Raw genomic sequence first — 16125 nt, 5'->3', positions numbered from 1 at the left:
ATCGAGGGACCGGTCGCGTAGCCACGACCATTCCGGTTAAAAATCATCAAAGTCTTCGCACTCTGGGTCGGGTAAGCCGAAGCATAAGAAGAAGCCGAAGAAGCATCGTTGCTCTTTGACTTCTCCTCATCAGTCGGCCGATCTGACGAGGCATGCGGGTGGTGCCACTCCCGTGGCTCTGCGCGCGGAGCCCGAAGGGTCGACTCCGAGCTTCCCTCCCTTTCCGGGACCCGGAGCGACCCCCGCCCAGCTTCATACGTTCTATGAAGCGATGCATGCCATCTTTGGGTGGACCGGCCCTGCCGTGGTGCCTTCAGGCCCCGCGGTCTCGGTTGGGGGTCTAGGTCTTTACTGCCTGCAGCTCCTGCCCCGGCATCGCAGGCCCCCCTTGGATTCAGGCCTGGATCCAGATTGGCACCGGTTGACATCGTTACAACTCCACCAGCGCCGCTTCCTATGGCACCATTGCCGCGTTCGGCGCCAGTCAGCTTCCCAGCCGGCGTCAACCTCCTTCCTGACGTGGACACGGAGCCGGACCGGCGTCGGGTGGGGTTTTCGTGCCCCTGTTCACTCCTGGGGTCCCTTTCCAACAACAGTGGCAACCAGAGGATGATGAGGAGGGCTGGGAGGGGTTAAGTGACCCTTTAACTGACCAGCTAGATACTGAGGAGGACTGGAGAGAGGATCTGGGAGATGCCAGTGGTCTTGACACTTCACCCAACCTTGGCATGTTGTCGTCTCCTACCTCGGCTAAGGAGGAGAGAGCGTGATATGCTGTGGTGTTGCATAGGGTTGCCGAGGCTCTCAACCTCGAGCTTCCTACGGTGGCAGTCAGGACTAACCTGCTGACTGATGTGCTTCAACCGGCGGTGAGCTCTTCAGAGCCCCTGCTGCCGTTTAATGAGGCCCTCACAGACGTCCTGTTGGGCACGTGGTCCAGGCCCAGCACGGGGGCTCCCGTGGACAGGATGATCGCCCAACGCCACTGTACGGCTCTGGGCAACCCCACTTTCCTCTCCCAACACCCCACCCCGGAGAGCTTGGTGGGCTAAGCCTCCACCTCCAAAAGCGCCTTTCCTACTGCTCCACCCGAAAGGGAATCCAAGAAGCTGAACCATCTTGGCAAGAAAAGTTTCTCTTCCACCAGCTTAGGACTGTGGTCCATAAACACCGGATGTCTCTTGGGCCATTATTTGCACTCCATGTGGGATACGGTGGCGCAAGTCCTCAGTGTCGGGAGGAGGCCCGGGCAGTGCTCTCCCTGGCTGTCGCCGCCGTGAGAGATACAGCAAAGTTTACGATCTGTCGAGGGCTGGACACCGCCAACTCTCTGGGCAGGACCATTTCAACGTTGGTAGCGCTTCGCCGCTACACCTGGATGAGGTCCAGTGGCTTTTCAGGGTATGTCCAGAACACCTTTTTGGCGCCAAAGCAGACATCGCCCTAGAGTGCTTCAAGGACTCATGGGCTACGGCCACGTCTTTGGGCCTCTCCTCCCGTCTGGCGCAGTCTGCTTTTTGCCCCTTTCGTGGCTACGGAAGGGGTGGCCCGCTACGTCCCACCCAGGGCCACAGGCCGCAGCAAGTTACCAAACCTTCATGCGGCCAGGGACATGGAGACAACCGGCGAGGTTCCGGGGGCCAGCGGATGGGCCAGTCCACCAACCCCCACCCCCCTCTGCAGCAACCTCCAAACCCTCCTAGTCCGACCTTTCAGGTCCATCAAACGCCAGTGGGCGGCAGGATTCGCCTTCACCTCCCCCACTGGCGCTCCATCACTTCGGACAGGGGGGTTTTGCAAATAGTCCGAAGGGGCTACTCCCTCCCCTTCGAGACTACCCCTCCAGCCATGCCACCGCTATACCACCGTATGTCGGAGGATCATCTGGCTCTTCTCCAGCAGGAAGTTTCGGCTCTCTTGGCCAAGTGAGCCATTGAGCATGTTCCTGTCCCACAAGAAGGTTGTGGTTGTTACTCCCACTACTTTCTGGTTCCCAAGAAGGACCAGGGCCTACGTCCTATCTTGGACCTCAGGGACGTAAATCGCTTCCTCCGGAAGGAGAAGTTCAAGATGTTGATGCTTGCTCAGGTCTTGTCTGCCCTCGACCTGCAAGACTGGATGATAGCGTTGGACTTGCAGGACGCTTATTTTCACACCCCCGTCGTGCCGGCCCACCAGCATTACCTGCGGTTCATGGTAGGCCATGAGAACTTTCAGTTCATCGTGCTCCACTTTGCCCTTACCAGCACCCCTCGGGTGTTCACAAAAGTGATGGCGGTGGTCGCAGCTCATCTGGCCAGATCAGGAGTTTGTCTTCCCCCTATCTCGACGACTGGCTGTTGAAGGCAGGCTCCCCCCAGGCGGTCGTCTCCCACCTCCAGACTACGGCCGACTTCCTGCATTCGCTGGGGTTCTCCATCAATGTGCCGAAGTCTCACCTGATTCCCTCTCAGAAGCTCCTCTTTATCGGAGTGGTTCTAGACATGAGGCAGTTTCGGGTCTATCCTCCCGAACAGCGACTCCGGTATATTCGGGCTTTGATTCCGATCTTTCAGCCTCTATCCCGGGTTTCGGTCAGAATGACCCTGAGGCTGCTGGGCCTCATGGCATCCTGCATCCTGCTGATCGATCGTGTCAGGTGGCATGTGCGGGCTCTGCAGTGGGACCTCAAGTTCCAGTGGGCGCAGCAGCATCAGGGGACTCTGTCTAATTGCGTCCAGATCTTGGAGGGCACTGCACGACAACTGCAGTGGTGGATTACGAACCAAGATTGGGTCAATGGCAGATCCTTCTCCATTCTCCAACCAGAACCCACAGTAGTAACAGATACCTCCCTTCTGGGATGGGGCGGCCACATGGGAGAGGCGGAGATCAGAGCCCTCTGGTCTCCGGCGGAGTCCGGGCTTCACATCAACCTTCTGGAGCTCCGGGCGATTCGTCTTGCACTCAAGGCATTCCTTCCCTCTGTCCGGGGAAGAGTAGTGCAGGTGTTCACGGAAAACACTACCGCCATGTGGTATGGCAACAAACAGGGCGGGGTGGGTTTGTGGACCCTAGGTCAGGAGGCCCTCCACCTCTGGACATGGCTGGAACATCAAGGCATTTCCTTGGTGGTTCAACACCTGGCAGGTTCTCTGAACGCCAAGGCGGACGAACTCAGCCGCAGGTGCATGATGGATCACGAATGGCGTTGTCACTCGGAGGTGGTGCAAGGTTTCTTTCAACAGTGGGTAGAGCCTTGATTAAATCTATTTGCCACTGAAGAGAACTTGCAATGTCCGCAATTCTGCGCTTTGGAATTTCCAGGGCAGCACCTGCTCGGCGACACTTTTCGTCGCGAGTGGAGTTGCAGTCTGTTATACGCCTTTCCGCCTATACCACTTCTGCCCAGAGTGCTGAAGAAGATCAGGCGCGAGCGGGCCCAAGTCATTCTTGTGGCTCCGGATTGGACACGAAGACTCTGGTATCCCGAGCTGCTCCACATGGTCCTCAATCCTCCGATCACACTGCCTCTTCGGGAGGATCTTCTGTCGCAGCAGCAGGAGACTTTCCTCCACCCGAACCTGTCCTGTCTCCACCTCCTTGCTTGGAGATTGAGCGGCGACAGTTGATATCTTTTGACCTGCCTCCCTAAGTTTGTGACGTAATCTTGGCAGCCAGGTGTCCCTCCACAAAGACTGTATACGCCTGCAGGTGGAACAAATTTGGGGCATGGTGCACAGCAAAGGCTGTGAAGTCCCTTTCTGACCCTCTTTCTGAAGTACTCTTGTTCCTTCTTTCTTTAGCCCAGCAGGGCTCTGCTCTGGGCATTATCAAGGGATACCTTTCAGCCATCTCTGCCTTCCTTTGGCTGCCGGATCAGCCTTCTCTTTTCAAATCCCCGGTAGTTAACCGTTTCTTAAAAGGCTTAACACAACTTTTTCCTCCAATCCCTTTCGTTATGCCTCAGTAGGACTTGAATCTTGTGTTAGCTTATTTAATGTGCGCTCCCTTTAAACCGCTTCATAACTGTCCTTTACGTCTCTTGACTCTTAAGACTGCTTTTCTGGTAGCCATCACTTCTGCTAGAAGGGTGAGTGAGCTCCAGGCTCTTTCATCAAAACCTCCTTTCTTGTCTGCCCGTCCATCTTTTCTTCCTAAGGTGGTCACTGCCTTCCAGATCGGGCAGACCATTACTTTGCCCACCTTCTTTCCACCTCCGCATCCTTCAAAAGAAGGAGAGGCTCCACCGTCTGGACCCAAAGCCTGTGCTCTCCTTCTATCTGGATCGCACAAAGCAGTTCGGTGTGGATGATCAACTTTTTGTTGGTTATGTGGGTGCAACTAAGGGTCGGGCCATACACAAACGCACCATTTCTCAATGGGTCGTGTTGTGTATTAAGGCTTGTTACTCTCTAGCTCAAAAGGAGCTTCCAGTCGGGCTACAAGCTCACTCCACCAGGGCGACGGCAGCCACTACTGCCTTTGGAAGGGGAGTGCCTCTGAATGACATCTGTCAGGCAGCCACGTGGGCATTGCTGCACACGTTCACGAAACACTACTGCCTGGACAGCCAAGTCTGGAGAGACTTCTTCTTTGGCCGTTCCTTTCTCCAGGACTTTCTGGTGTGATCTTGGTTAGCAGACCCACCACCGGGCTTGGTATTGCTGGGGTATCTATTCTAAGGTAAGGAATCTATAACTAACGTGTTTCTTTCAGTTGCACAAGTTACTTGCCTTCGGTAATGATATATCTGTAAGAAACATTAGTTATAGATTCCTTACTGCCCCACCCATCCTCCCTGTTCTGCCAACTGAGTTCTAGGGTTAAGGACTTCCGGTCAGGGCCCTAGTTTTGTGCACCAATGGTCAGTGCCTTTCTTGCTCGGAAAGTCGTGTACAGAAGTGACGACAGCGTGCGAGGGCGACGTCTAAGTAGTTACAGCGTCGTCATCCCGGCGACCACGACGAAGGACGCGGAGCTGACCGACGCCACCTACCAACATGTAGAGACACTGCTGACGAAAACTTTTCGGATCCAGTCTGATGCCTGGGGGTAATTCTAAGGTAAGGAATCTATAACTAACTAATGTTTCTTACAGATATATCGCTACCGAAGGTAAGTAACTTGTGCTATAGGTAAGTATTAAACATATATATAGTTAATACATACCTATAATTTTTTTACCAGACGTTTTTACCATGCATTCCTTTACCATGAAAATGTAAGTTTCTTTTTGCAGGCAAGTGTAAACCAATATTATGTATATATATATATATGTGTGTGTGTGTGTGTATATATGTGTATATATATATATATATATATATATATATCGGAGAGAGAGAGAGATGTATCTATATTATCCATATGTTTATCCTTCACTGTAAAATATTTAAATCTTGGTAGTAAAGGATTATTTGTTTTTTTTTAAAAAGCCGTTAAGATGCATTCGTTGTTCAGGCGTCGTCGTAACGGTATGTTGTTTCGGCAGTCGTGGTTCCATCATACATCCTGTGCAATTCACTCTTGCTGACCTCCTAAAGAGCTAGATTTTCTTTCAGTCCTTGTCGGACTTACCTTGAAAAGCCCTCTGTCTTCCTTACAAATGCAGCCATTTGAAAGCCCGCCATGCTCCTGCAATGAATTGTAGCACTAGATTTGTAGTAACTTTCTTTACTTATGTGGTAGCAACATGCACTGACCTCCCCCCCCATCCCCCAAGTCAAGCTTCAAACAAGGACCTCTCTTCAAACGTTGTCCTTGACCATCCACACTGAAGCAGGCCATAGCACTTCAGAAAAAGCTCAAAACTCTGGTCCGTACACTGGCTTACCCTTTCAGCCATTTACAGGAGTGTCCCTAATCAGTTAATTGATTCTGTAGTTTTTAGTCACCAAGTAGCAGACGTTGGCAGACACGGATCTTGAATCATTGATATGTTAGTCTGTTAAACGTACTGCTTGGTGTTTGTGACGTTCCTAGTGCACTAATTACGAGTGAGCACCCAGTCTATTTCATGTTAAGCTAGCCATAGGTCTGCTGGTTAGCCTGTGGTGTAATCATTGAAATCATGAGTATTGTCCTATTAACCTATGAACAATGAACAGATGACTAAAGAGAGGTCAGGCGCCATCGAGCCTGCTTCTCTCTGTAGTCTATGAAATTGTTATCGTTTTAACAAGTGTCCAAAGTGTTCTTTTACTTGGGTTGCTCTGACCCTTCAAAACCGTATAAATGAGCGCCATAAAAAAAAAACCTATACCGAGTACAGTGCCAAAAGGCCCTAGCTTGTTTTATACTTATGTTTTGTATTGTGAAAGGCAAATAGTTCTTTTTAAAACACGCCATCTGACCTTCAGTGTGCTGTAACCTGCTCCACCCTACCAGCAGATCGTTCTTTGAAGGAAGGTGTAAGTCTTGGCCTCTGCGCTGCCCTCCACCTCGTAAAAGCACTTTTTGAGCTGCAGTTCTTTTAAGGTGGCACCCTGCACACCCGGTTTAGGTTTGCCCACAGCAGCCATTTTTTAATGCAAGATCTTAATTCATGCTGTAAATGTTGGCGCGTTGCCACATTATTAAAAATAATAAGCTAAACTCTTGAATTGAGATATCATGGGTATTTTCCATTTGGGGAAAATGATGTTTTTTTTCTTATTTTACATGATTTTCTCATATTTACTGTGCGCCTTTATTTCTGTCCATTAGATTGCTCTACTTCTAGTATTATCGGGTCCTTTTTCATTTGTTGTTAGGCAGCGCACCAGTGCATTGCATTCTCCAGACTAAACATTAAATTCCTAAATGATTTTAATATATACTTAGCATGTAGTGTAATGTGCTAGATCTGCATTAGGAAGTATCTAATTTTTCAAACAAGTAGTAGTAAGGCTGCAGCGCAGACTTCATGTGTGCTGAATGGAGGCAAGAGGGAAGCCACAGACAAATAAAAATATGTTAGAGACAAGGATAGGCTCCCTGTCAGATGTATACGTCGTTTAGCTTCATCTGCTAATTAGAACCATTGAAGGTTTTGTTCCTTGAATAAGAAGACCCTCTCTGGGTCCGAACCTTCAGAGTTGATTCTCCCATGATTGGGGCTTCCTGCTGACCTTATAACATGTGAGAGATTTAGTCCCTTCTTTTGGGAGTAAAATGACTTTGAGGGTGTGAAAATGAATTTGAGAAAACTGTCACATTTAAGGTGTGGGGTTGAAAGCAGAGCGACAGGGGCATGAGTTTAATGCTTCTTTTTCTTTGAGGGGATACTGTCGCCCAGTGTTTTGTGTTAGGCAAACCGTCTCCCCTCCACATTGCCCCATATCTTGGTCTTGAGACTTGCCATGCTGAAAACCGATTTCATGCCATGTCATCACTTGGAGTTGGGCATTTGTTTGCGGAAGAAACAATCATATCCAGTAGTTGTCATCATTTTTAGATGTAGTGGTATTTCCTGTTTTGCCCAATTCAGTTCAGTACCTCCCTGCAAATATATTTTCAAGTCTCTGTTTTAATGATCTCTTTACTTTAGAAATTTTTAACGCGGTTCTCATCAATGTTATCCACACGTATGCTGTGTTTTCGAAGTTGTCATTTCCCAATTTTCAGTACGGTTATTGTCCATTTTCCCACAGATGTACTCACACTTGTTTTGCGGAACAAACACTCTTCCTTGGGTCAAAAACATTTGTCGGGCTGTTTATGGCACTACAAGTTTCCCGACTTTAGATCCTAGAAGGGTTCTCAGGTACAACTTGTTTGGCAGCCTCTGCAGAGGCTTCATTCAGATACCATAGCCCTAAGTGCAAGTCTGTGAGGGACTACTGATGCTTTGTGTTCTTTGTTAGACCTACCTTCTCCCTTTGCCTAGTGTTCAGAGCGCAGTCATACTTTGCACATGCACACTCTTGGTATGCGTCCCCTTTCTCGTGGCACTGGCTGCAGAGTGCCTAGGTGGCCTACCACACTGAGACTGTTCTGCTAATAGGCAGCTTTGAATATTGTAGAAGTATGCACAGCTAAGGTTAGGTTACCTTACATTGCATAAAGGAATGCTGCAGGATTTCTTAAGTGAGTACCTTGTACTTACCAGTTATATACAAAAGTACTTAAAGAATGGCTTTATCCTCTATTGCATAAACCATTACTATGAATGTAGCGCGTTAGCTAAAAAGCAGCTGTACTGGTTCTGAAATCTTTGCCAAATTCGATGCACTATCATACTCATGGGATGTATTGAACCATATTTAACTCCATAACATAGTCTTAGCAGAATGAGCATGTAATTCCTCCTTCCATTTCTGCGCCCTCTTTTTTTTTTTAACCTCTTGCGGCTCAAAATGGTTTCTCAAATTTCGTAATCTCCTTTGAGACCCAACAAGGTTGTAATATCCATACTAACACAATGTGTAGTCTCTGACTGGTTCCTTTGTAGTTTGCATGGGATGCGAATGCTGTTTCAACGTGCCCCGATCTTGAAAACGATTTATTAATGCATGAGCGCCCAATGCTATGTGGCCACATCCCTGTGTATATCTTGTTTGTGATAATTCGTTGAAATGAATATGTACAGTCTTTGAATGCCATATTGTTGTTTGTATTGCACAATTGTTAATGCTTTGAATTAGTAGTGTGCTGCCTCTGCTGCAGCTGTGCTGTTGTTTCTTCGCATGGCCTTGGTTGAGTGTTGAAGTCGAGCCCAGGCTGTTTCTCATAGTGTTTGGCTTTTGTTATAACTGTGCATGCTAGGCTCCAGCCTGATACCCAGCTCTATTCTCTGCACACCAGTCCTGAATAGCTACAGTGCTCAACCCAACTTTGGCGCACCCAATTCCCCGGCAGGCACCAATCCCGGCCGACCAGGAGGCTTCCCGGGGGCCAACAGCCCCGGCCCGGTGGCAGACATCTACGGCACCGCCAGTCAGGACTCTGGCGTGGGGAACTACATAAGTGCCGCCAGCCCCCAGCCGGGCTCCGGCTTCGGCCACGGAATGGCTGTGAGTAACTTTATTTTTTCTCATTATTCTCCATCTCTGTGATTTGAATTGAGCTCAGCATTTTCTTCCAGGTTTCCTATTAAAAATGAATTGTGCAGTGCACTGCACACTTAGCCTTTCGCCTCTCAGCGATGCCGTTCTCTCTAACCTTCTGCATTTACTAATAGACCTGTTTCAGAACTGCACACTCCAGTGCCCCAGGCTGTCACTTGAATTAGAAGCTGTATTGAAAACTCTTGTTTGAACTCTGCTCCTCCGTTATATCAAATCCCAGACCCTTAAGCATCGTTTACATTACGTTTCAAGATCACCGGCTCGTTTCAGATTTGAAGGACCCGCAGATCTATATTTTGCTAGATCTCAGTTTTGTCCCTCCCCGTTCATCGATCCTTTCCTTCGAATTAATTCGACCTTCTACACTGGACTGTATCTAAGGTTGTGCTGCAAATGTGTTGTAGGTCATTGCAAGTGCCATTCAAAAATTGTGCCATAATCGTAAAAAATAAATTAAAAAAAAAGCGGTTTGACGTGGTTCTGAAGAGGAGAAGGTGAGCCAGACGAGTACGAGGAAGGGGTTAGAGGTTAGTAAAAACTTGGTTTTACAATTCTTTCCAGAATCTGTCTTGGCGCTGATATCCTTTCAGTGCCGCCTCTGTAATTCAGAGATAGGAAGCCCTTACCCTTTCATTGTAAGTTCATCCTCTCGGAGTTTAGAACATGGGATATGACCCACTGTCCTACAAAGTATCACAAACAGAAAGTGGTAGTTTGTGACAGTGTAAAAATGGAAAATGTGCATTTTTTTGCGAGGTGTACACAAAACCCGTAGTCACAACACTTACTGCTTAAGTCCGTGGAAAGGAAAAAAAAAGAGAAAATAAAAACGGTTAAAACTCCCATGCTTGTACTATACCAGTGCACCCCATATGCTTACGAGAAAGCAAACTGGGTAAACATGGTGCTCATATGTGCATAAATATAGTGTTAGCAGTTGTGAAAATATACCTTTGTTTCTGGCTCCCTGCTCAAAAAAATTCAACGAGTCCCTCTTCAATAGTGCAGATATTTTCTGATTCAGAGGATCTGTAAATTTTTTGATCCAACACAGGTGAGAAGAAACATACACACTTGTAAGCCTTTCGCTTACTCCCTACTGATGTAATGACAATGGCTTTGTAGTCCTATTAAGGAGTGCAACATCCTCATCTAAACTCCTGACATCTCGTGTGTGGGAGGTGTCTTTTGAACTAGAATGGCCCAAGACCTCTTTTTTGAGCCGGATCCCTTACAGTTGAGGGTTTTTCTTTTAACGGTTTTGGTTTAACAGTGCCTTGGTTTCCACCGGTTTGGAATCACCCAGACTAGTACAGTTGTGCCTCATGGGAGATAGAGTAGAGTTAGCATCTTAAACACTGAGCCAGTGCCGGACTGGGAACAGCAGTCAGCACTGGCAGATTGCTGCTCGACCGGTCCTGGGAGCGAGAGGGGAGTTGAGTTGGGGCGGATACTAGCAAGAAGCACCGCTCTCACTTTTGTTACAGGGTGCTGATATTGCAGCACTGCTGCAAAACCGGCCCCCAGTGACAAAACTGGCCCCCACGGGCACAAAACCGGCCCCCAACCTACCGGGGAAATGCCTAGTGCCTGCTCTGGCCAGTCTGGCCCTGCACTGAGCACATTTTGAATACATTTGATCTTACATGTCAGTGACATACATGAATGAGTGTTATTCACAAAGCCAGTGAAACAAATAATTCAAATGTTGGCTTGTTGCCTTGTCATATGGGGTTGATTGAACGATATGTAGCAGAACACTTGGTAAGAGTCATATATTGTTAGGTTGCCTAATGTTCTTCATGGGAAGAACCCAAAGGATCAGGCTTTAACCCTTCACATCAGAGACAAGAGATTGATATGCGGAGTCCCACAGTGATTGTCCCTCAACCCCACCCTTTGCAACATATTTGTGACGCGGCTTGCCAACTTCATCTGATCACAAGACATCACCATCCTCTCCTAAGCTGATTCCCAACTCATCCTCTCCCTGACTTAAGAGACAACCACCACCATGACCAACTGCATGACCATGGTCACATACTGTATGTGAACCAACTGCCTGCAGCTTAACTTCCGCAAGAGAGAAGTGCTTGTCTTTGGCAACAAGACCTGCCCTTTGGGCTCCACCTGGTGGCCGTCAGAGCTAGGACCCACACCCACAGACCATGCAAGAAATCTAGGGATCATCCTAGATGACAAGCTAAACATGACAGCTCAAGTCAACGCAGTGTGCACCTCCTGCTTCCACAGCCTACCCATGCTACGAAAGATCTTCATATGGTTGCCGCATAACACAAGAAGGACCTTCACACGAGCACTCATCACCTGCAACAAACTCTACACCAGAACCTCCAAACAACTTCTACACAGACTCCAGACCATCCTGAAAAAATCTGCAAGATTTTCATGCACACATGCAGAGCCATACATAACGCAGGACTAGAATACCTGAACAACTGCATACACTTTAACCAACACACCTACTCTCTCTCTCACTCTCACACACTCCCCGTATCCACAAAAGCTAAACTGGAGGCTGCTCATTCTCCTACATCCAGGGCTTTAATAGGGCCGGGTCTCACCGGTGCTGAGCACTGGCAGTTTTTTAAAGCGGGCCTCGTAACTGGTCTCTATCGGGCTCTATGTTGTGCTCTGGCACAGGCGGTCCCTTTTTTTCCGTAGAGACAGCTGGCACATGGATGTGCGCTGCTCACTTCTCACTAGTGGAGAAGTCACGGCATTACGTCATCCCAGGGGAGCGTTGTAGGGGGAGGGAAATCCTTTAAAGAGAGTCATTTTCTCTCTGGATTTCCCTTCTCTTTCTGAAACTCGGGAGCAGCAACATTGTCGTGGTGTCACAAGGGCTTTAAGTGAAAGCTTTTTCAATATTATATACAAGCCATAGTTGCTGCTTATTTGTGCTACGCAATTAACAACCATTGACAAAGCCATTAGTCCTGACTTGTTGTAGGCATGATGTTACTTGTTGTGTTATATATCTGAATGCAATGACGGAAACCGCAAAATGCAAGTCGGACGGCATGCTATGCTAAGCACAGATTATTATCATAAGTGTTTTAAGCCACGCCCTTTTTTACATTGGCCACGCCCCTTTGAGACCCCCCCCCCATTTTTTCCATCCCACTTAAAGCCCTGCCTACATCACACCCAAGAAATGGAATGACCTTCCTTAACATATCAGGGCCTCCTCCTCATTTCTTGAGTTCCGCAAGAAGCTGAAGACCTGGCTCTTCGTTTAAGCACCATGGGGACCTCACACCTACACACCTGCCCAAGCGCCTGGATACCCTCTCGGGTAATTGGTGTGTTATACAAATCAGTATAACAACATAACTTATTGTGAGCATTGCATGTTTCAATTCCAAGAAAAACCACACTGTTTTGTGGTTTTAATAACCACCCTTCTTCGAGGGCTTTATTGGTAATTGGTGTAAGACTAGTGGAACATTTCAGGACAGTAACTAACACACCTCCACATGAGGACATATATCGTTGAACATAAAATGGCAATATTTGTTTTAAGGATTGAACTAGGCGAAACATGAGTTTTCAAGGGTGGCTGTAGCCCAGGTCATGGAAAAAGCTGTTGTTGCCTCGTCGTGTTACCACGTTAGAAAACATTGAAAAGGGTAGTAAATAATAGCAGTTTGGAGCTCTCTAGCTGCTGTTTTTCAGATTATATTGTTTGTCTCACTGCGTTGCCGGTAGAATGTGTTTGATTCTGCCTGGCAGCTTCCAAGCAGCAGCAACACACACTGCAGGTGTCTGCTTCCTAACATAAAGCAAACGGATTTAACCACACTTCGAAATGGGCACGTTGTGTAATTACATTTTAAAGACATAATGCCACAATAGGACTGCAAATTAGTCCTTGTTTGGTGCTTCTTCACATTATTCCCCACTACCTTCGTAAACCAGCCAACAGATGTGCTTGTCAGACTCAATTTTCTCTTGAAAGGTTTCTTATTGCAGTTTTTTCCAGTCTAGCGTTAGTCATGGTTGGAAGTGGCACCCTGAAGAGCCTGCCATACCCTCGAAAACGTGTAACGGAAAGAAAGGCAAGTGTTGCACGAAAAACATTTTATAAAGATGTACCAATTCACTGATTGAGTTTGAAACCTCAAACCTTTAGTTGCAGAAGAAAAATTCTTCCATGGAAGGTCTTCGACGCTTCTTTTGCTGAACTGGTCACCCAACCGTGGATTATGAGTGCATATGTAGGTGATTCAGCTGTTCATGTGTATAACTTGGGCAGAACTTCAGCGGGTGGTTTGATGGGATGTAAATGGCAATTCTATCGTTTTAAATCCCTTGATGTAGTATTCAGACTCTTTTTCAAACTCTTAAAATGTTTGAAAATAAGGTAATAGGATCCCAGGAAGATAGATGCTTTTCCCAGGATCTCACTGGATTGATAATTAGTTCTTACTTTCAAAGCTGACAACTTTGTCATGAAACTACTGCTCCTCCTATCTTTTGGTTTAGTATCAACAACTTCTGTCCAGTCCAGAATCACCCAGTTTGACTACATTTGATGGGTGCTCTATGCAGTGTTCCCTCTTGCACATTCGGTGGTGGAAGTTAGAATGAAAAATTTCCTAGCTATCGTAACGGAAAGTTTCAATTCTATTAAGGACTCGGAGGTGAGGATTATGCTTGAACTTTCTTTACTTTCAAGATAGCAGCCATTTCAAAGTCAACAAACAACAAGTGTTCCCAAGATGCATCGGGAAACACAGAAAACAACAGAGTGTCCACATCTAGACCGACTCCAGCTCTATGGTCCAACCACCGTTTCCCTGACGTGCAGGTAGTCCTCTTTCACTGTTTAGCCTTCCTCTTTCGTTGCTGTAGGCCAGCCAGCATGGGTCCCTAGGAATCTTGTTTCCCAGAATCTCCTGAAACGCAAAAAAGGAATATAAGCGGAGGTCATGTCTAAGGTTTAGCCTGCAAAGCAAACCACGTTCAACGGAAATATCATCAGGAGGATGTCTTAATCCTCAACAAGGCAAAATTAAAAGACATGAAACACTTTACTCACTCCCAATACGGGGAGGGAAGGATCAAAGAAGGAAGCTTTGTACCCTGGGTGGGATAATCCTCGCCTCCGAGTCCTTAATAGAATTGAAACTTTCCGTTACGATAGCTAGGACATTTTTCATTCTATGTCAGGACCGGAGGCGAGGATTATGCTCGTTTAAAGCTTGCTCACCACCAAATGAGACATATCAAGGATCGGCTTAAAATAAAACAGCTTGATGGTGGACTCGAAGACCAATCCGCAGCATTCAGAATGTCTTCCAGACGAGCGCCCAGGGTAAAAGCCTTAGAGGCCATCGCACCTCTGGCCGAGTGTGCCCCAAAATTCCGCAGGTCGATGCCTGCCTCTTGCATTACGCCTTATGAGGTTTGCGCAGTGAAATGAGCAATTGTAGTTCCCCGGGGGGACGAAACTTCTCCGACATCTCCTCATATGCCCTAAGGCAAGACACCACACACAGCTTCGGGGAGTCTGGGAAAGCAGGGTAGGAGATAGAACGCGTTCCACACTTCGTTCGCCTATGGATCGTAAAGGTGACCCCATCGGGGGAGAATATCCGACTGGTGACATCCAGAGCTCTAACGTCAGAAACTCTCCTGCATGAAATTAGGCAGAGCAACATCGCTAGTTTGGATGATAGCTCCTTCCTCGAGAGAAACCTATTCGGTTGCCATGACAAAAACAAGTTCAACACTTGGTTAACATCCCACAAATGGGAATAACGTGGCTCTGGGGGTAGCGAGAGGCGGATCCCGCGAAGAAGGCGATAGACCAGGGGGTGCTCACCCACCGGGGAACCGTCCAGTATGCCGTGGCCCGTGGAGATAGCCGAACGGAAGGTATTAATGGTTCTGTAAGCCAAACCTTCCTCCGCCAGGGAGGCCAAAAAATTCAAAATAAAAGTCACATCAGTTGCCACGGGATTGAAACCCCGTCGCACACACCAACCACACCATCGTCTCCAAGAGGAGCGGTATCGTTTGACCGTGCTGTCGGCCCAGGCTTTCGACATGAACTTCTCAGCTGCTCCCGAAAGGCCTGGGACCGCCCAGCGCCCCCTGTAATCCTCCAAGCCACAAGGGCCAGTCCGCCCTGCTGTATCAACGGATGGGGGACTCCGTCCGGATTGAGCAGAAGCGTTGGAAATAGAGGGAGTGGGATTGGAAAATCCCAGCAAAGTTCCAGAAGAACTGGAAACCAGACTTGAGACCTCCAGATCGGAGTGACAAGGACCACGTCCGCCGACTGACGCCGCACCTGGGCAGAAACCCTCGTGATCATCGCAAACGGGGGAAAGGCGTACCCCCTCTCGGTCCGCCAATCCTGCAGAAATGCATCCGTTTGCGCTGCTAGGGGATCCGGTCTCCAACTGAAAAACCGGGGCAGCTGGAAGTCCAGGCGAGAGGCGAAGAGGTCCACTGAAAAGGGACCCCAAAGGGACTGAAGATCTGCAAAGACTCCCGGATGCATCTTCCAAAGACTGCTGTCGTGCAGATGCCGAGATTGATAATCTGCCACCTGGTTGTCCCGACCGGGGAGATACTCTGCTGTTACCGACACCTGATGGTCCAGGCAATACCTCCAGAAATTTGCTGCCATGTCTGACAATGCTCTGGAGCGTGTACCCCCGAGATGGTTTATGTACCGGATGGCTGATATATTGTCCATTTTGAGTAGGACGCAAGAGCGGACCGACTCCTTGGTCCAGCACTGAATCGCAAAGGACCCCGCTAGGAGCTCCAGATAGTTGATGTGCAACTGCTGTTCAGAAGGAGACCACACACCGCCTGTAGCGAAGTCGCCACACCGCGCACCCCAGCCTGACCTGCTGGCGTCGGACTCGATAACAATATCTGGCGCCGAACCGAAAATCGCGCGTCCATTCCAGGCCTCCATGTTGGAGAGCCACCATTGAATCTCCTCTTTGGCTTCCGCAGAGAGCGGTACTTTCCGTGAGTAGGACAGGCCCCGTCGTAGGTGTTGCGCTTTGAGGCGCTGTAAGGCTCTGTAGTGGAGAGGGCCTGGAAAGATGGC

The 16125-nt window shown here is 48.3% G+C and overlaps 1 protein-coding gene across 6 annotated transcripts in view; it reads left to right on the top strand.

Moving 5' to 3' along the window:
- MSI2 (musashi RNA binding protein 2) overlaps positions 1-16125 on the top strand; it is a 1546127-nt gene that overhangs the window by 1467821 nt on the left and 62181 nt on the right. For 3 of the 6 annotated variants that reach the window (XM_085649529.1, XM_085649527.1, XM_085649526.1), the window contains one exon: positions 8764-8972. The exons of 1 other annotated variant lie outside the window; for it this stretch is intronic. In XM_085649529.1, coding sequence (XP_085505655.1) covers positions 8764-8972 — 209 coding nt within the window. Of the gene's footprint in view, positions 1-8724; positions 8973-16125 lie in introns of all 6 variants that reach the window. 2 more of the 6 variants (XM_085649524.1, XM_085649525.1) reach the window with 1 other exon arrangement.

The sequence above is a fragment of the Triturus cristatus genome, chromosome 3_2 (assembly GCF_964204655.1).
Source record: "Triturus cristatus chromosome 3_2, aTriCri1.1, whole genome shotgun sequence".
NCBI classification, from domain to species: Eukaryota; Metazoa; Chordata; class Amphibia; order Caudata; family Salamandridae; genus Triturus; species Triturus cristatus.
The sequence above is the reverse complement of the archived record's forward strand: the minus strand, read 5'-3'. Positions and strand labels throughout refer to the sequence as shown.